Raw genomic sequence first — 16871 nt, 5'->3', positions numbered from 1 at the left:
TGGAACCTGCAGGTGGTATTATAATAGAAACAAGAATAAACATACCCTCTTTCTTCATTCCCATCACCACCAAAACCACTGTGAAGCTCCTGGCTCTCTTTGGATGGGGATCTGGGGGTGAAGAAGGCAGGGAGAGAGGATGGAGTCAATTAATCTTTTGCGTAAGGATGCCCCGCTGTCCATCTTCAAACAAGTCAATGTCGTTTGAGCTGCAGCCCATAACAGTTACTACACCAAATGATACCAAGCAATGTAGTAGAATAGCATTCAAATGGGGGCTCTTCTCCTAAAGAATCCTACTGGAAAGAGCTATTTATGGAAGGCACAATGGACAAATTAATTCATTGCTTTTTGCACTGCTTCAGTCCTGTGTATAAAGAGGGGAAGGGGAATTGCCTCTTCTTTGAAGGGCAGCTGCTACTGATGGCCTTGTTCCAGCAAATAATTCAGTCTTGGGATGAGGCGCAGCGCTAGGAACAGTGCAGAAGGGCTCAGCCTGCAGAGATACAGCGGCAGTCATTTAAACATTCAAGCGCTTAGAGGCCTCGGTACTGATTTGCACAAATGGGATAATGCATTACATAATGCTAAATAACAATAGCCCATAAGCTAGGAACCGCATTCCAGCAGGAGGAAACTTGCAGTGTAAATATTTTGAGTCTGTAGCTTTGCAGGAGGCAGTGCTGCAATGTTCTGCTGCTGCAGCTTCACATCAAATCATTGCAAACCTCTTCTTCCCCTTTCTTGGCAGCAGAAAATAAAGCTGTTCAGATGTGGAGTAATGGCTTTCTGTACCCCTGGGATGGAACATTTAATCCTCTCTGTATCTCCAGTTTCACTGGATTAGGGGTTGAATATGCTTTTACATATTCAATGCATCCCTGTGTCAGGAAAACTCTGTTCTTGGCAGTGGAGTAAGTAAAGGGAGAGCTGTGCTCCAGGTTTAGAACTGGGGTCTGAATCTTGGTTGTCCAAGGGCATCAGTAGGTTCCCTAGGCTGGCTGTGACTCATGGGAGACAGGACCTACAATGCAGACATGGGACGTAGGGAATTGGTTAGAAATTCTGACGGAACATTTTCCATCTGAGAACGCCTCTTCATCAGAAAGTTTGATTTCAGTGAAGTTGTGACCGAACCCAGGCAGGATTTCAGTGGAGCCTTGTCCAGTTTCCTGCCCGCTCGCTTGCCTGGCTTCTCAGCAGCCCACCTGGTGGGATGCCAGGGAGCTGGAAGCCCTGCTCCCAGGATCACAGCTCCTCAGCGGCCTGCACTCTCAGGGCTTCCAGAGTGTGGGGCAGCGTGCCACACAGACTACCTTGGCTCCAGGGTTCCAATCCCGTTCATGGAGAACGTCTAAAGTTTGGGGGTTTGTCCTGAATCAGAACAAAGCCAAATTTCAAAATATCAAAATCCTCCATGAAACAGAATAATTTCTTTGCCCAGCTCTGACGGGAAGCTTTGGAGAGAGAAGTAAAAGGCTGACGGTGTGAAGTGGTGACGAAGGGAGATGTTCCATCACCTTGTCCATTGGTATAATTTATCTATTGTGGCAGCAACTGAACATCAGGTGGAAATTGGTGTTGAATTGACTGTGTCAACCTGAGGCCACTAGCACTGATGAAGCTACAGGATAATCCATCACTGCTAAAGCAGAGCCACTTCTCTTGCTGCAGGAAGTGATTGTTCCTGCCCTGAGACTTTCCAATCTAAATAGACAAGACAGAGAAAGGCAGGATTATTATCCCCATTTACAGATGGGGAAACCGAGGCACAGAGGGATCAAATGACCTTTTCCTAAGGTCACACAGTGAGTTTGTGACAGATTTAGGAAATGAGCTCAGCTTCATGAGCTGCAATCAAGACCATCCTTCCTCTCTGGGATCCTTTTGATAGAAGGGAGCGAGTTTGAGACTCCCCTCCTCCACCTTTGAAACCTCTCCCTTCCAGATTTAATTTTCATCCTGGGGCCCTTGTCTTGGAGGAAGAAATTTCTAATTGTCCTAAATCTAATTCATGAATGAAGGGAAGGAAATAATTTCTTTCCTCCCACATCTCTGTCCAAGCGTGTGCATGTGAAATGACTTGTTTCATCTGATCTAGGAAACATTGCCATTTTGGTCTAGAAACCCTCGAGGATATGAATAGCAGGTTCCTTACACCCTACTGATGTTGTGGCTTGATCATGCTGACCTTATGGTAAATGGCTTACATGCCTTTTATTTAACATTTTTCACCCCTGTTCATCAGAGGCACTAGGATCTGTATGTAATGCTCGTTTTGCTCCTTTGTTTTAAGGCCACTGAGGTATTCCTGTGCCTCTCTGTATTTCGCTCCCATAAACTTCTCTACTGAGAGATCATGTCTGGCAATTTGGATGCTACAGGCTGGAATCAGCTCTGGGCTGGTCTGTAAAACCCAGGCACACCCTGGTGAGCTACCCCACTGGAAATAAATAGAGGAAGAACTTGCACAGAATCTGGTAGGAATTGCCAAAACGCAAAAATTATCCAGCTAGGGATGAGCAAGGCCGTGCAGATTAACCCAAGTCAGCCCCTCACCTGAAACATGCACTTCAGTGACCTGTCCTTGTCACCGCTTCTCCTCCTTGCTCTAGGCTTCCCTTTCTACTGCCATTTGGAAATGGAAGTGCTGAAACACTGAGAGAGGCAGGAAAAGGCAGAAATACTTGTAAGAGGCTGTTCTGGTGAATTGTCTGTTATGATCAAGGTACACAGATGGACTCGTTTTAAAGAGGCGAGTTTGTGTTTCCAAAATCAGAAGAATATTGTGTGTGGGGATGGTTAAGCTGTTAAACCCTGGAGCCTCCAGAGTCTGCTGTGGCAGGGAATTCCACAGGCTAGCTCGTAGCACTGGACAGGGGTATTTCCTCTCCCATCAGTTTCAACCTTGCTGCGTCTGCCTGTTGTTCTGTCATGCGGGAGGCTAAATAGAAGCACCGTCGCTACCTTTTCTGCAGTTCGTTCTCATGTAGAACTCTCTCTCGTGTCCGCAGGGGCCCAAGCACTGGGATAAACATCCAAATGTTCTGGGGACTTCAATCAGAGACGCGCGTGAGCTCGGAACCTGCGGGGTTTGCCTGTCACCCTGCAGTTGTTGATCAACCGTTGTGAGGGGACTCCTGAGCCTTCAGGGCTGTCCACCCCACTCTGTCCTGACTGGTCCTTCTTGTCAAAGCCAAGAGAATTACTCCTTTGAGATTGCGACGGTTCGAGGGGCACACACAGCTGCCAACTCAGGCTTGAAAGTCTTGCCCTGACATTGTTGTTGGGGGATTTGAAAATGTTTGACAGACCCTATTTGTAACCTCTAATGCTTCCTGACTGAGCAATGAGAGCAAGCACTTTGGGGGGCCTGGCTGCCTGCCACCCACCTTTTGGAGTGGGGCTGGGGTCTCAGATCCTGTGTTCTGTGGACTCCGTGCAATTTCCAAGACCTCTTCCCCGGCATGGAAAAATTCTCCTGATCCTGGAAAGGTCACAGTTTGCAGGAGCAGAGAGCCTAGATGATGCTCTTACAGAGACTCTGAATACTTGTGGCTAGAGCTGGTGAACCCTTTTTGCAAAAATGCAGATAGGGTGCCACTGGAACACTTAGTAAATTCATGCCGATTCTGCCAAATCGTTTTTGGTCATAAAATCCTGAGAAAAATAGTCTAAAATAATCAAAATGTTTCATTTCAACATTTTCTAAACAAAATGTTTCAATTTTTGGGTTCAAAACAAGTTTTTATGTCAACATTTCTCCTATTTTTGATTTTTTTTAAATAAAATTATCTAAAAATGTTGAAATCCAGATGAAACATTTTGGTTTTGTCAAAACGTTCTTTGACCAAAAATGATTTTTTTTTATTATTATTTTGCTGAAAATTTTGAAAAATGTTCATTTTGGTTCAACCCTAAACTAATTTTTTTTAATTGTTTTTGGAATTGCCAGTGAACCAAAGACTATGATCCAGTTCTATTTGTGGTGGCACCCAAGAACCCCCCGCTGAGCAGAGATAATTAACTTTAGCGTGGGCTCTAGAATTTTCAGTTGCTTTTGATTCCAGACTTGACTCCCGGTTCTTGGCTAGGTCAGATCACTATTGATTTGTCAGCTGTCTGCAGTTGTATAACATGGTTAAACAGCCTGTCTCCGTGTGTTCAGTGCACACGAGCATTTATTTTAACAACATCTACACCTGCTCTGACAGATTGTCAGGAATCAACTATTTATAAATAATGCAGTTTTGTAATATGCTTTTGTAAGTTATTAAAGAGATCTTAATAAATATTTTATAACTAGAAATAGCCATTTTTAATATTAAAGAAGAAAACCATTTAACTAGTTCAAACCCCAAATTTGCCGATATATGTAGGATAGATGTTCTCTCTGTTCTAAAAATGCAGTAGCTGTGTATGGAAGAGATGTGATGTCTTGGCTTTTTAGAGACAGGGCCGGCTCCAGGCACCAGTGAAGAAAGCAGGTGCTTGGGGCGGCCAATGGGAAGGGGCGGCACGTCCGGGTCTTCAGCGGCAATTCGGCGGCGGATCCCTCAGTCCCTCTTGGAGCGAAGGACCCGCTGCCGAATTGCCGCCGAAGAATGAAGCGGCGCGGTAGAGCTGCCGCTGAAGTGCCACCAATCGCGGCTTTATCTTTTTCTTTTTCCCCTCCCCCTCCGCTTCGCCACGTGGGGTGGCAAAAAAGCTGTAGCCGGTCCTGTTTAGAGAGGAGAGAGATTCTTGAAAGTTATTGTGGGTCAGACCTAAGAGAGGCTATCCCAGTAATTAAGTGTCAGGGGGTAGCCGTGTTAGTCTGTAGCCACAAAAACAACAAGGAATCTGGTGGCACCTTAAAGACTAACAGATTTATTTGGGCATAAACTTTTGTGGGTATTAATTTGGGCTTGAATAGGGACTGGGAGTGGCTGGCTCACTACAAAAGCAACTTTCCCTCTCCTGGAATTGACACCTCCTCATCAATAATTGGGAGTGGACTACATCCACCCTGATTGAATTGGCCCTGTCAACACTGGTTCTCCACTTGTGAGGTAACTCCCTTCTCTTCATGTGTCAGTATAATAATGCCTGCATCTGTAATTTTCACTCCATGCATCTGAAGAAGTGGGTTTTTTACCCACGAAAGCTTATGCCCAAATAAATCTGTTAGTCTTTAAGGTGCCACCGGACTCCTGGTTATCCCAGTAATTGGATACCTTCTTTCTTTGTTTGCAGGGTTGATCCCAGGATATTAAAGACACAAGGTGGTTGAGGTAATATCTTTTATTGGAGCAACTTCTGTTGGTGAAAGAGACAAGCTTTCAAGCTACACAAGTGGTGTTAATGGGCCACTTCACTGGGAATGGGCCCTTGAAATATGTCTTAACTACTTAGGCTAAATAATCTGTTCTATCTTGACACCCTGAGTACCTCTCCCAGCCCTGAAGAAGAGCGCTGTGTGGATCAAAAGCTTGTCTCTCTCACCAACAGAAGTTGGTCCAGTAAAAGATATTACCTCACCCACCTAGACCTTCTTTCTTTGACATTTATTTTTTAAAAGTATGGTCTCGTCCCCCCTCACCTCAACCCTCACACTATCAATGGCCGTTCAGTAAGTGGCATAGCTTTCTGTGTGTAGGACCAGTGCCCTCTAGAGGCACGAAGCTTTCTTGGCCTGGAAAACTCTATTGTGTGCTGCATTAAGAGTGAGGATAGTCTAAGCCTCCCTTAGGGAACTGTCCTGTAGAGTTTAATAGAAAATAGCCATTCTATGGGGGGTTGTGGAACTTTCTAAAGAATTCTCTCCATGCTATAGAACGCTCCAAGCTTACATTTGAAATTTGATATTTATTTTTGTAGTTCTAGATCAACCCTATTGGCTTCATCACTACTCAATTCTGTAGGATTTTTCCATACAACTTGGAGCATTTTAGATTTCTTCAGTTGGTTTGCAGGGCACTCCAAGTCTCTTTAGGTTATCCAGCGAAGTTTATCCCCGCTCTGTTTTGGAAAGCTGTTTGGTTGGCATTGTGTTGGATGTGAAAGCACTTTGCTGACCATAGCTGATGGGTCCCTGCCCAACGTAAGTTTTAGGTTTTAACTGGTAAATACCAGTTTTTTTACTAGTGAAATAAAGATGCATCCAAACCAGCAAATGTTGGTTAAATCAAAAGACACCTGAGAATAGTTCCTGCCTGTCGCCATCTTTCTCCTTGTGCTCATCGTGACCCACTACTTGGTTTGCTGCCATGATCATTGCTTCACTAGAGGGACCCCTGAACAGTGGGACTATATGTATCAGGAGCAGCAAAATATGTACTGGAAGTAACAGAATGAAGCGAAGACCAGGCTGTGGCATGGGGCTCCCAACCTTTACTTAATATAGTGGAGTCCTGTCAAATTTCAGTCATGTGACATAACATGTAAAGATCAATATGAATGTCCCTAAGGCATATCCTCCCTATTTCAGCCTCAGTGTATTAATGTCCCCTATCTTCATTGGCCAAAGATATGCCAGCAACCCTGCTTATACTATTTAACTGTACTTTCACTTACCTGTGCTGTTTGGTTTCTTTTTGTCTGCACCCAGAGACAGGACAGAGTCTGCTCTCGGGTGCTTATAAATCCAGAGGTACTCCACTGGAGTTGTTCCACTCTTACAACACTCCAAGATTTGCTTCTGACTGTGAATATTAAGAAAATAGAAAGGAAACGCATGTTTCCCTCTGCTGTAATGTTTTGTCATGGGTCTTTGTTGGTACTTTGCCTTGTTTATGTAAAAGCTATTTATGAAGAAAAATGTCTCTCCTGTTGATGTCCATTTAGAGGTCTCTTTCTGCTTTTTAAGGGTGAGATATTTTTATTAGCAATTTTTATAGTGAATGCTTGATACAGGAGGATAATCTTTCATTGCACATGAATAATGGAGTGTGGCAGTCTTTGGAAATGCAAATTGGAACTATGGAGGAAAAGGTGTTTAGCAATCTACTTTGTTGGATTTTATTAGCTTTCGGTATAAATTGTTTATTAATGACTTCAGCTTCCATAGCTGAATGCACACAGTTAATGATGATGCCAGGTGAGCAGCATTGTCAGAGACACAGAGCTTTTTTTCTGGCTCCAGCACAGAGCAACCAGAGCGTGAAATAGACACAGGTGACTTTTTTTTCTTTCGAGCAAACAGAATTTGTTTTCCATTATAAAGTGCATTTAAAAGTGGGGGCTTTTTTGTGTAAGAAAAAAGTGTCTATTCTGTTATTTCACATTTTTAATTTTATAATAACCGTTATTTATAAAAATGTACTCAGCCCACTGACTAAGCTGCATGAACCTGAAGCACTGCCACTTTAGAGTTTATAATTAGCCACAAAGGGCTTAGGGAAGGTTGTTACATGCAAATTAGAAATGTTCTAGACAGGTTACTTAGCAAGCATCTTGGAACTAAAGCTAAGCTAGGCTTAGAAACAGAACTCTGCTTCCCAAGTCTTGCTAAGGCTTGAGTTCTTGCATACTTTTAAACCCAGCTGTTTTTGTAATGTATCGTGGAGTGTAGTCCAGGTCAGGGCTTGGCAAGTCCCTGTAGGGACTGCACTAGGCAGAACAGGCTGTGTTGAGCCAATCAGGGAGACAGGGAACCCCAGGTTCTTGTCTACATCCAGTGGCCTCAGTGAAGAACCTCCCTTCAGAGTCATAAGAAGATTCTTTTCTCTTCCTTACTGTGAGGGATCCTATCATTACACATCCTAGCAAAAATATAGCCACTCAAACAATGAGCGGAATTGTTTGACCTGATCCTGTTGATCCTAAAGAGTAGACAGCTCAGCTATTGTGAGAGAAGTCAATCCCATCGGTGTCTGCCTTGCAAAACAATCAAATATTGGTGCATGACACATAGTTTGTCGCCCAATTTTTGCCACGATGGACAACGTAATGAAGTTACCAGAGACTGGTGCCTGGGTACTTTATGTGATTCTTGTGAAAGTGCCCATGGACTGTGACTACGCCAGCAGAAAAGAGCAGTTAATAAGATCATGCTGCTGACTTCAAAGGTCTTGCATTGAACTGGTAGGGGAGATGTTGGTATAAATCTGAGTTATGTTGAGGTTTTAGGATGGATTTTTCAAACTTCTGGATGTATTTCAGTGTGGTTCTCTGCAGCACTGCTGTCCTGTCTGCTATCCTTTCACAGTCTCTCTTGCTCTCTTCTTGCTATAGAACAAACTTGAGGATGAAGTGGAATCTGGGGAAGACTCAAGCACCAACAAACGGTACAGCCGATCGCTGATGGGCAGCTTTTCCAAACGCAAGGTTAGTCTCTCAACAGATAACTTCCACTGGGTAGCAGAAGAAGCACTAAGCTCCCAGATATATGTGTAAAAACAACAAGGAGTCTGGTGGCACCTTAAAGACTAAAGAAGAAGAAGTGAGGTTTTTACCCACAAAAGCTTATGCCCAAATAAATCTGTTAGTCTTTAAGGTGCCACCAGACTGCTTGTTGTTTTTGTAGCTACAGACTAACACGGCTACCCCCTGATATATAATACACGCCGTCTGACAGAGTCCCACTCCAATGGCCAAGCAGGCAGGACGACCAGTCGCCTTTATTCTTAACAACTTGCTTAAGTTCACATCAAATGCTGACAATCTCAAGCTATCAGATCCAACCTGAAAAGCACTAAAGTTCATTTAAACTCTTGTAGCGCAGTTTATTGCAAAGTGCCCTAGAGTAACAATGGAACAAGAGACTCCTTTTCTCATGCTCTCTCTGATCATAGTAATCATAGTAGCACCAATAATAATTCCCCTTTAGACAGCACCTTTCATGCTAGCATCTCTAGTCCCATTATGAAAGGCTGTAACCCCGGGCTGTCTCGTCCACGTGTGCACAGATCAATTCTGGTGTAGTGCAGTCTCTTGGAGTAAAAGGTTACCATTTCCCAGTCCCTGGAGGAAACATGCTCCTTGAAAGAATGAAGCAGAATTGCATGGGGCAGCCTGGGCAGCTGCTCAGATGCTGGTCTGATGGGTGTGGCTTTGAAAGCTAGCTGGCCCAGATCAACTCCTGTGCCAGAATTTTCAAAGATGACTAAAACTCTGTGTGCCCAACTTGAGGGGCCTGTTCTTCCCAAAATGCGTGCTCAAAATCTGGGCCCCTTTTAAAATCCCTCAAGTTGGGCACCCATAAATCTCTAGTCACTTTTGAAAATCTGGGTCCAGAATTATTTGCCACCATATGCAATTGCACCACCAACATGGCTCGCTTGCATGTGAATGGCTAACCCCAGACTAGCAGATCCATCCTCTGACAAAGGCTTTCCCCTTTTATCACTCTTTTCCTTTTCTAGCACCCACTTCGAATTTTGCAGACATCTGTTTGGTTGCTCCCCTGCACACAACTTTTCAGAACAAATCCCAGGAGGTTTGCTCTGCTCTGCTCGTAGCACTCAGGCACACATGACTAAATCTGTGTTTATTTTTCACACACCCCACCCTTTAAATGTTTACATAAGCCTCTGCTGAACAATGATGCCTGTTTTGTACCATGGTTTTGTTTCCTTTATGCAGAAAAAAGGAAGCAAACTGAAAAAGGCATCCAGCCTGGAAGAAGGTGAAGATGACCTAGACTGTCAAGGAAACTTAGCCAGGGGCGCGATGCATTATAGCAGGTTGGTAACAAGGAATCCTGGCACACAGAGGTGTGTATACAAGTGTAGCAAGTTTGGGTGCTATAACTGTATGATGGGAAGCCCATGTAAAGATAGATCCAAAATGTTTGTGGCTCCATCCTCAGATTAGTCTCCTGACATGGTTCTTCCTAATTTGTCAGTGGATGACTGAGCCAGACCTGTTGTTCAGACCTGGCTTGAGGTTTCACTACTTCGCCCAGCTCTAGTGTGAAGATGTCTTTTAAGTTGGTGTAGCATTTTAGCCATGGTAGCCTTCCTGTAGCACAGGGGGTTCGTGGTGAGCGCACGAAGCCTATGGCTGTTTAATTTGTTAAATGGCATTGCATCAAAGAGTCAAAGTGCTGCTTTGATTTTGCTTTTGAAAATCATCCCTTCAAAACACCTGAAGCCAAAGATTTTTTTAATGAGATTATCTGATGGGTTCTAGACACTGGAAGCAAGAGGTCAGATGGAAATCAGGTTGGGATGCTTAGGAGAGATTTATTGGGGCTACCAGGAGAACTGAATGGAGGGCAGAAGAGGATGTGTTGGAAAAATGCCAGTGGAGCAGCCAGCAGCATTGTCAGAGAACTCCATGCTGAGATCATAAACCCACTCGGCACATTGTGGTGTTAACCTGAAGCAAATGGAAAGGATCAGGGCACCAAATTCTTTGGCATTTAAAATACACGTCCTTTAAGGACTATCCTATCCTATCAGTTGGAGGTGAAAAAGACCTTTTCAAGGGCAAGTCCACAGTTCAGCCTCCTGCCTAGCAGCATAGAGTATCTGCAACATACCAGATCTTAAAGTATAACTCTTAGCCAGAAGTTCAAGTCTTTTCTTGGCCATTAACATACAAGAAGATGAGGCTCTTTGGCCCAAATTTTAAAAGATATTTAGGCATTGCCATGCTCAGTGTTGTGACGCCTCAGTCTCATCTTCCAAAGGGATTTAGGTGCTCAGGAGCCAACAGCCCATTGACAGTCTTTCTGTGTGCTTCCAGCGCTGGTTTAACCAGAAACCTGTACTGTTACAATGAGTCTTCATGTGGTGCCCCTACAACTATGGCATAAGAACATAAGAATGGCCATACGGGGTCAGACCAAAGGTCCATCTAGCCCAGTATCCTGTCTGCCGACAGTGGCCAATGCCAGGTGCCCCAGAGGGAGTGAACAGAACGGGCATAGCAGGACTCCGTATTGGAAGAGACTCCTCCCTGTATTTCGTTACCCTGCCAGTTATTTAAAAAACTAAAGTTTTGTGGGGGAGGGGGAGAATCGCGTCTTGATCAGTTTATGGGAAACGGTTTGTTTTATTCACCCAGGATGAGCAGACAGAAGAAAACAATGAAGCTTTCCCGGGCTCTCTCTGACCTGGTGAAGTATACAAAGTCTGTTGGGATCCATGATGTTGAAACTGAAAGTAGGTTGATCTAAGTGTCTGCTAAAAACTAACTGCTGTGCATAGAGCTTGGAAACTGGCATGGAAGGTTTATGTTCTTGCACCTAATTTTGATTATAAACGCTTTATTCCAAGAGGAATTTGACAGTAGAGCTGCATGCAATAAATCTGTGTCATTTCAAAGTGGCCAGTCATCATTTGTTAAGACTCGGAGTCTGCAATGTGAATCTGGATTTGTGCAGGAACTTCATTAAAGTGGATAAAAATAACCACATGTTGTAGTAACCCATTGGCTACTGCCAATTGCTAGAAAGGCTGCTATATGCCAGTTTACACTTTAAGAAGCAGGACAATTCTGAAAGGACATTTATGCTGCTCCCAAGTAGAATTTGTGGTGTTTTGGAGAGGAATCACTACATGAGAAATTTTAATCTTCATTACAAAGCAATAGGAAAATCTCCAGAACTTTGGCTAAGTATATGAAAGTTCAGGTGCTGCTTCAAAACAGTTGATTCTGCAAAATGAAACTGCTTGGAGATTTTAGCCCTCCTTGTATGTTTTCTGCACCTGATCCTGAGCAGAACCAGGAAGTCCAAATGCCACCTGTAGCAGAGAGAAATATTAAGGGATTAGGGGATTTAAACTTTCCTCAAGCCATCCCCAAACCTCAAAGATTTGGGTCAAGTTCTGTGTGATGATTCAGATCATTATTGTACCTGACCTGGATTTCCCACCTCTAACTCTTCCATGCATGAAACAAAATGTGGTGATGGAAGAGAGCGAAAACCATATCTGATCAGGTTGTGTTTGCAAGAGAATTATTAGTAACTGATGGGAAGTTGTTGGAGGGGATTGTTTTTAAGGGGAAGCCATCCCCTTCTAACTTTCTTCTCTCCTTGCAGTCTCTTCCAGTTGGCAGGTCTCATCTTTCAGCGAGACAAAGGCCCACCAGATACTCCAGCAAAAGCCAGCACAATATCTGCGTTTCAACCAACACCAGTTGTCCCGCATCTACCCGTCTTCCTATCGCGTAGATTCCAGCAATTACAATCCCCAGCCCTTCTGGAACGCTGGTTGCCAGATGGGTAAGCAAAAAGGACGTGTTGTTTTATTTTATTTTTTTAACTAGGTGGAAATCTCATGCATGAATGGGGTCCCAGAATCTTTCTTTGAAAGAGAGGCTGAACAGAAAGCCCCAGCAAAGACCCCTAGGTTACCTGATCATCCAACTCTCCTGACATCTGGGTCTTTGGTACCTGGGGTATTGTCTGTGTCTCTAGTAGAGTAGGATGCCTTGAGTATGCATATGCGTAGTGGCAACTGGTGGCTGAGACATGGAAAGCAATGCCCACCTGCCCACATGCAAGAAACCCTACAGACAGGAGGAAAGACTCTCCCTGGAGCTGTGCTATCTTGGGTTTACGAGAAGAGGGTCCCTGTTCCAACATCTCTGGCTCTCTGTCACCAGTTTAAAACGTACGTAGGTTTTCTTTCCTGCGAATGCTCTCAACAGACTTAATGTCATTGCGTCCTTCTTTGCAACAGTCGCATTGAACTATCAGTCAGAGGGGAGAATGCTGCAGCTGAACCGGGCCAAGTTCAATGCCAATGGGAATTGTGGCTATATCCTCAAACCGAAGTGCATGTGTCAAGGTAAGGAAACGCCAGCCAGTGAGGGCTGCAGAGGGAGAGGAAGGTTCCTGGGGGTGGGAACGGTACTTTATGAGGGAAAGATGCGTGGCACTGCTATGCATTGTGGGATAGGCCAGCAAGCGATGAGAATGGAAGCAGTAGAGTCAGTAACTCGTTATGTTTGGGCTTGATTTTTCCAACGGTTTCTGAAGTTGTGTGAGTGGTAGGGGAGTGTACGTGTACAGCTGCTGGGCGCTTTCCTCCAGCCTTAGGAAACCCTTTGAAACTTCAGGCCTTATCCTGCTCTTACGCTGGCGTGAGCACCGCTGACATCAGTGAAGTTGTTCCTGAATTACACTGGTGGAAGTGAGAGCAGGTTTGGCCCAGTATCCCCAAGTGTCTCTGAATGCATTGGGATGGATTAATTTTCCCCCAGTACATGCACCATAGAATTATTTGTTAATACTTCTTGAAAGTAGAGACTGCATGTACTGTCACGTGGGCTGTGTGTAACTATAGGCACATGAAACGTCATCTAAGGTAGTCACAGACAAGTGAAATCTAAATGAGGCCCATATCTCCCCACACACGAGAAAGACTCATCCTCTCTACAGTGTCCATATTGCGATGGGCTGGAGTTGTGGAGGTTTTCCCCTGAATGGAGTTTGGATTGTATTGCTCCAGGGATGGTGCCTGCAGCAAGGAACCTACGCACCTGACACTACATACTAACCACTGCTCGCATCCACAGTGATAGAGGGATTGGGATCAGAATATAAAATATCCGTTTCCTGGATCTCTATAAGGCTTTCACTCTGTAAGGCACCATCTTCTCCCCGTCAGCCCAGCCAAGTCAGGCAAGAATTCACAAACCCCCACAGCACTAAGTGCTTCCCTGTCCGTTCTCTTTAATGAAGACAGAATCCCAATTTAGAGCATCGGCTGAGAGGTAAATGTAAGTTGGGCAGGCTCTGTAGCCTCGAGGGGTGACAAATTGCTCTCCATCTAAATCCACAAAACACAGCACGGGGAACCAAACGTTATCCTACTGGAGAGATTCCGTAGTAAACAAAGCTGGAATAGCATTGATGGGTATCCAAAGTGGTACAGGGATTGGGACCCAGCCCTCACAGGAGACACATCTCTTGGTCCTACTGCATGTGGGTTTATATAATTGTTTGTCATAATCATCATCAGACTTTGGGGTGGGGGTTTCAAAACTTGAGTGATGTAGGAGCCACAAGTCCTATTGAAAGTTAGCAGGACCTGGGTTTCTAAGTCACAGAGGGAATGTCTTCACCACAATTAAAAACCAGTGGCTGGCCTGCAACAGCTGATTCAGGCTCGTGGGGCTTGGGCAAAGGGGCTGTTTAATTGCAGTGTAGACATTTGGGCTCAGGCTGGAGCCCGGGCTCTAGGACCCTGTGAGGTGGGAGGGTCCCAGAATGTCTGCACTGCAATTAAACATCCCTTTAGCCCGAGCCCAAGCCAGCTGGCATGGTCCAGCCACGGGTATCTAATTGCCGTGTAGACATACCCTTAGACATCTTGAAAATTACACCCTTTGTCAGTTATATTTTGGAATTTTAGAGGAAGGGGGCTTTGTTTGTTTGTTGTTTTTTTGTACAGTTCTCACCACTGCAGTCTTACCTTCACTGTGGTGTTCGTTACCACTTCCTAAGGAAATGCCATGGTAACCTTATCTACTTGCAAAAGCAGACATGCAAAAATTGTACAGCGATTGCCATTACATGCACTGAGAAGTTACAGGGGCTGCACTTTTATTAAGTCTAGTTTAATTAAATCAGTTACACTAATGTGCTTCAGAGTGGTAGCTGTGTTAGTCTGTATCAGCAAAAACAACGAGGAGTCCTTGTGGTACCTTAGAGACTAACAAGGGTTCTAGCCCACGAAAGCTTATGCCCAAATAAATTTGTTAGTCTCTAAGGTACCACAAGGACTCCTCGGTGTTTTTACTAATGTGCTTGTGGTTAGAACAACTCTTAAGCGGAGCCTAGTGCGTGTGGAATGTTTTATGGGCGTGCATAGGTCTGTGCAGGTGTGGTCCTCCTTTAGGCCTTACACTACTACACTTTATGGGATGCATAATGACTATCTCCCTTGAAGGCACCCAGCTGTTAAGGATCTGTGTGTTTGTTTCAAGCTCCACTGAAGCAGATTTGTCCCTGAGAAAGATGAAACCATCATTTTTATTTGGTTGATTTCTCATTTAATTCGTCACTTTCTCTCTGTCTGAAACCCTTTATTTAGAATCCTGCATATTTCTGATAATGTGGCCTTGAGCAAAGTATTTTAATACTATCTTAGTGATTGAGTTGTCATATGTAAACAACTCTCACTTTTCTTCATTAATTTTAATATCTGCCCAGCCCTGGACTTTTAAATAAACTGAATTTACTATCCTTTTTTATTGCAATGTCCCATCTCCTCCCACTGCTCTACAACAGTACAGTCCATTACTATCCCATGCTTGAGCTTGTCTTCAAAATGCTCTTTTAACTTCAGATTACTGCCGGCTGATGCTTTCTTTCTGTTCTAATATAAGTCAGGAATGACACAGTAGAGCACTTGCTAGCATCCTTAGTCGAGAGTTTCAGTGTGTTATGAATTATTTCAGCTCAGCAAAGTTCCAGTGCTTATGATGTAAAAGCAATTGGTGATGGTTCCAAAGCCATAAAATTCAGGTCTAGATTTTGAAATCCACCACACACAATTATGGGATGTTCAGATCCAACTTTCAGTTTGGCCCCACCTCTCAGTGCCACCAGATCAGTAACTTACTACCTGGTGATTAATTTGGTAACATGCGATGTTTGCATCTAAAGCTCTTTCCAATGGCCTTTGTAAGCAATTAACTTGTCCTTGGTGCTCGCTATGCTGAAAAGTATCCAAAATGCTGTACCAGTGTGTTACCTCCTTGTAAAGATGTTAATGACTATGGTGCATTTTTGGATGTTTGTACCTATAAGTGCTTGAGGGGACCGGGTGGGGCACCTTCCTAAGCACAGTTTGTAACAACTGGTTGTAGAGTCAAATCAGCAGGGAAAAGAGAGAGGAAGAGCTCGAGGAAAATGTCACCATCCATAAAATAGTGCCAGTCCTCCTTTATGTTCTGCGGATTCTTGCCCCCACAGGTGTCTTTAACCCAAATTCTGAAGACCCACTCCCCAATCAGTTGAAGAAGCAGCTGGTGTTGAGGATAATCAGCGGGCAACAGCTACCGAAGCCCCGGGACTCCATGCTGGGAGACAGAGGAGAGGTGGGGAATGCTGAACGGGGGATGAGGCTCTCCTATCTGAGAGTGTCTGTCTGGGAGCTGGTCTGGACAAGGCCTTAACTTTTTGCATTTGTTTCTATGGGAAACACTGAGCTTCACTTCGAATATATCATGCAGCTCATTAGCTTCCAAGAGCACCAGGTGCCTTTCCTTCCTTACGCATTGTGGAGCTAGTCTGTTTTGCCTTATTCTCATACGGCGCCTCTAGGATGTGTAGGAAAAGCCAAGATGCTCGATCACTGTGACGGGTCCCTATTCACTGCAGTGCTCTTAAACTCTCAAACAGAGCCAGCAAAACCCTGCGTCCCCTAAAAGTGCACAGAACTGCTGAGCTCGACAGCAAGACAAATGAAGCTACTTGAGGGTCCCTCTTGTCCTCTGCCTGTGTGAATAATATTCCCAGCCTCCCGCTCCCCAGCACAGCGCATTGTGTGCCTTCTCTACTCGTCCCCCCTTTGGTTTGGCTTTGTGTGTGTGTGTGTGTGTGTGTGTGTGTGTGTGTGTGTTTTGTGGCAGTTTATTTTGTTGTTTAAAGCCTCTGGCAACTCTGATTAAAGCAAAATCAGCCAATGTTGGGGCTTCTTATTTCTTCTGCTGTTGTGTATCAAATGCTTGTTAGAGTATGGCCAGTGTGCCTTTATTAATTAAACATTAGTCTTCAGGAAATGCGAAGACCAAGCAGCTACCTCCAAGTAAGACTTCCCCCTCAAGCCTTTAGCCCATTAGAACTAGAACCGAACCTCTGAGTGGTTCTGAAATGCTTGGATTTGGAACGAATACTTCGAAATACTCTTCCCCTGAATGCTTAGTGTTGGGAGATGTATCAGTCTGGAATGGCTGTCATAATCCAAGTGTGAGTCTGGAATGGCTGT

General features: G+C 44.4%; 1 protein-coding gene across 1 annotated transcript in view; it reads left to right on the top strand.

The window, feature by feature from the left end:
- Nucleotides 1–16871, top strand: part of PLCH2 (phospholipase C eta 2) — a 110135-nt gene that overhangs the window by 67322 nt on the left and 25942 nt on the right. Inside the window, 6 exon segments of the mRNA XM_026660024.2 lie at nucleotides 8215–8307; nucleotides 9565–9665; nucleotides 10993–11090; nucleotides 11972–12154; nucleotides 12615–12722; nucleotides 15857–15981. Coding sequence (XP_026515809.1) covers nucleotides 8215–8307; nucleotides 9565–9665; nucleotides 10993–11090; nucleotides 11972–12154; nucleotides 12615–12722; nucleotides 15857–15981 — 708 coding nt within the window.

This window comes from Terrapene carolina, unplaced genomic scaffold (assembly GCF_002925995.2).
Source record: "Terrapene carolina triunguis isolate 2854851 unplaced genomic scaffold, T_m_triunguis-2.0 Scaffold714, whole genome shotgun sequence".
Taxonomy (NCBI): domain Eukaryota; kingdom Metazoa; phylum Chordata; order Testudines; family Emydidae; genus Terrapene; species Terrapene triunguis.
Note: the sequence above shows the minus strand (reverse complement) of the source record. Positions and strands in the feature narration are given on the sequence as shown.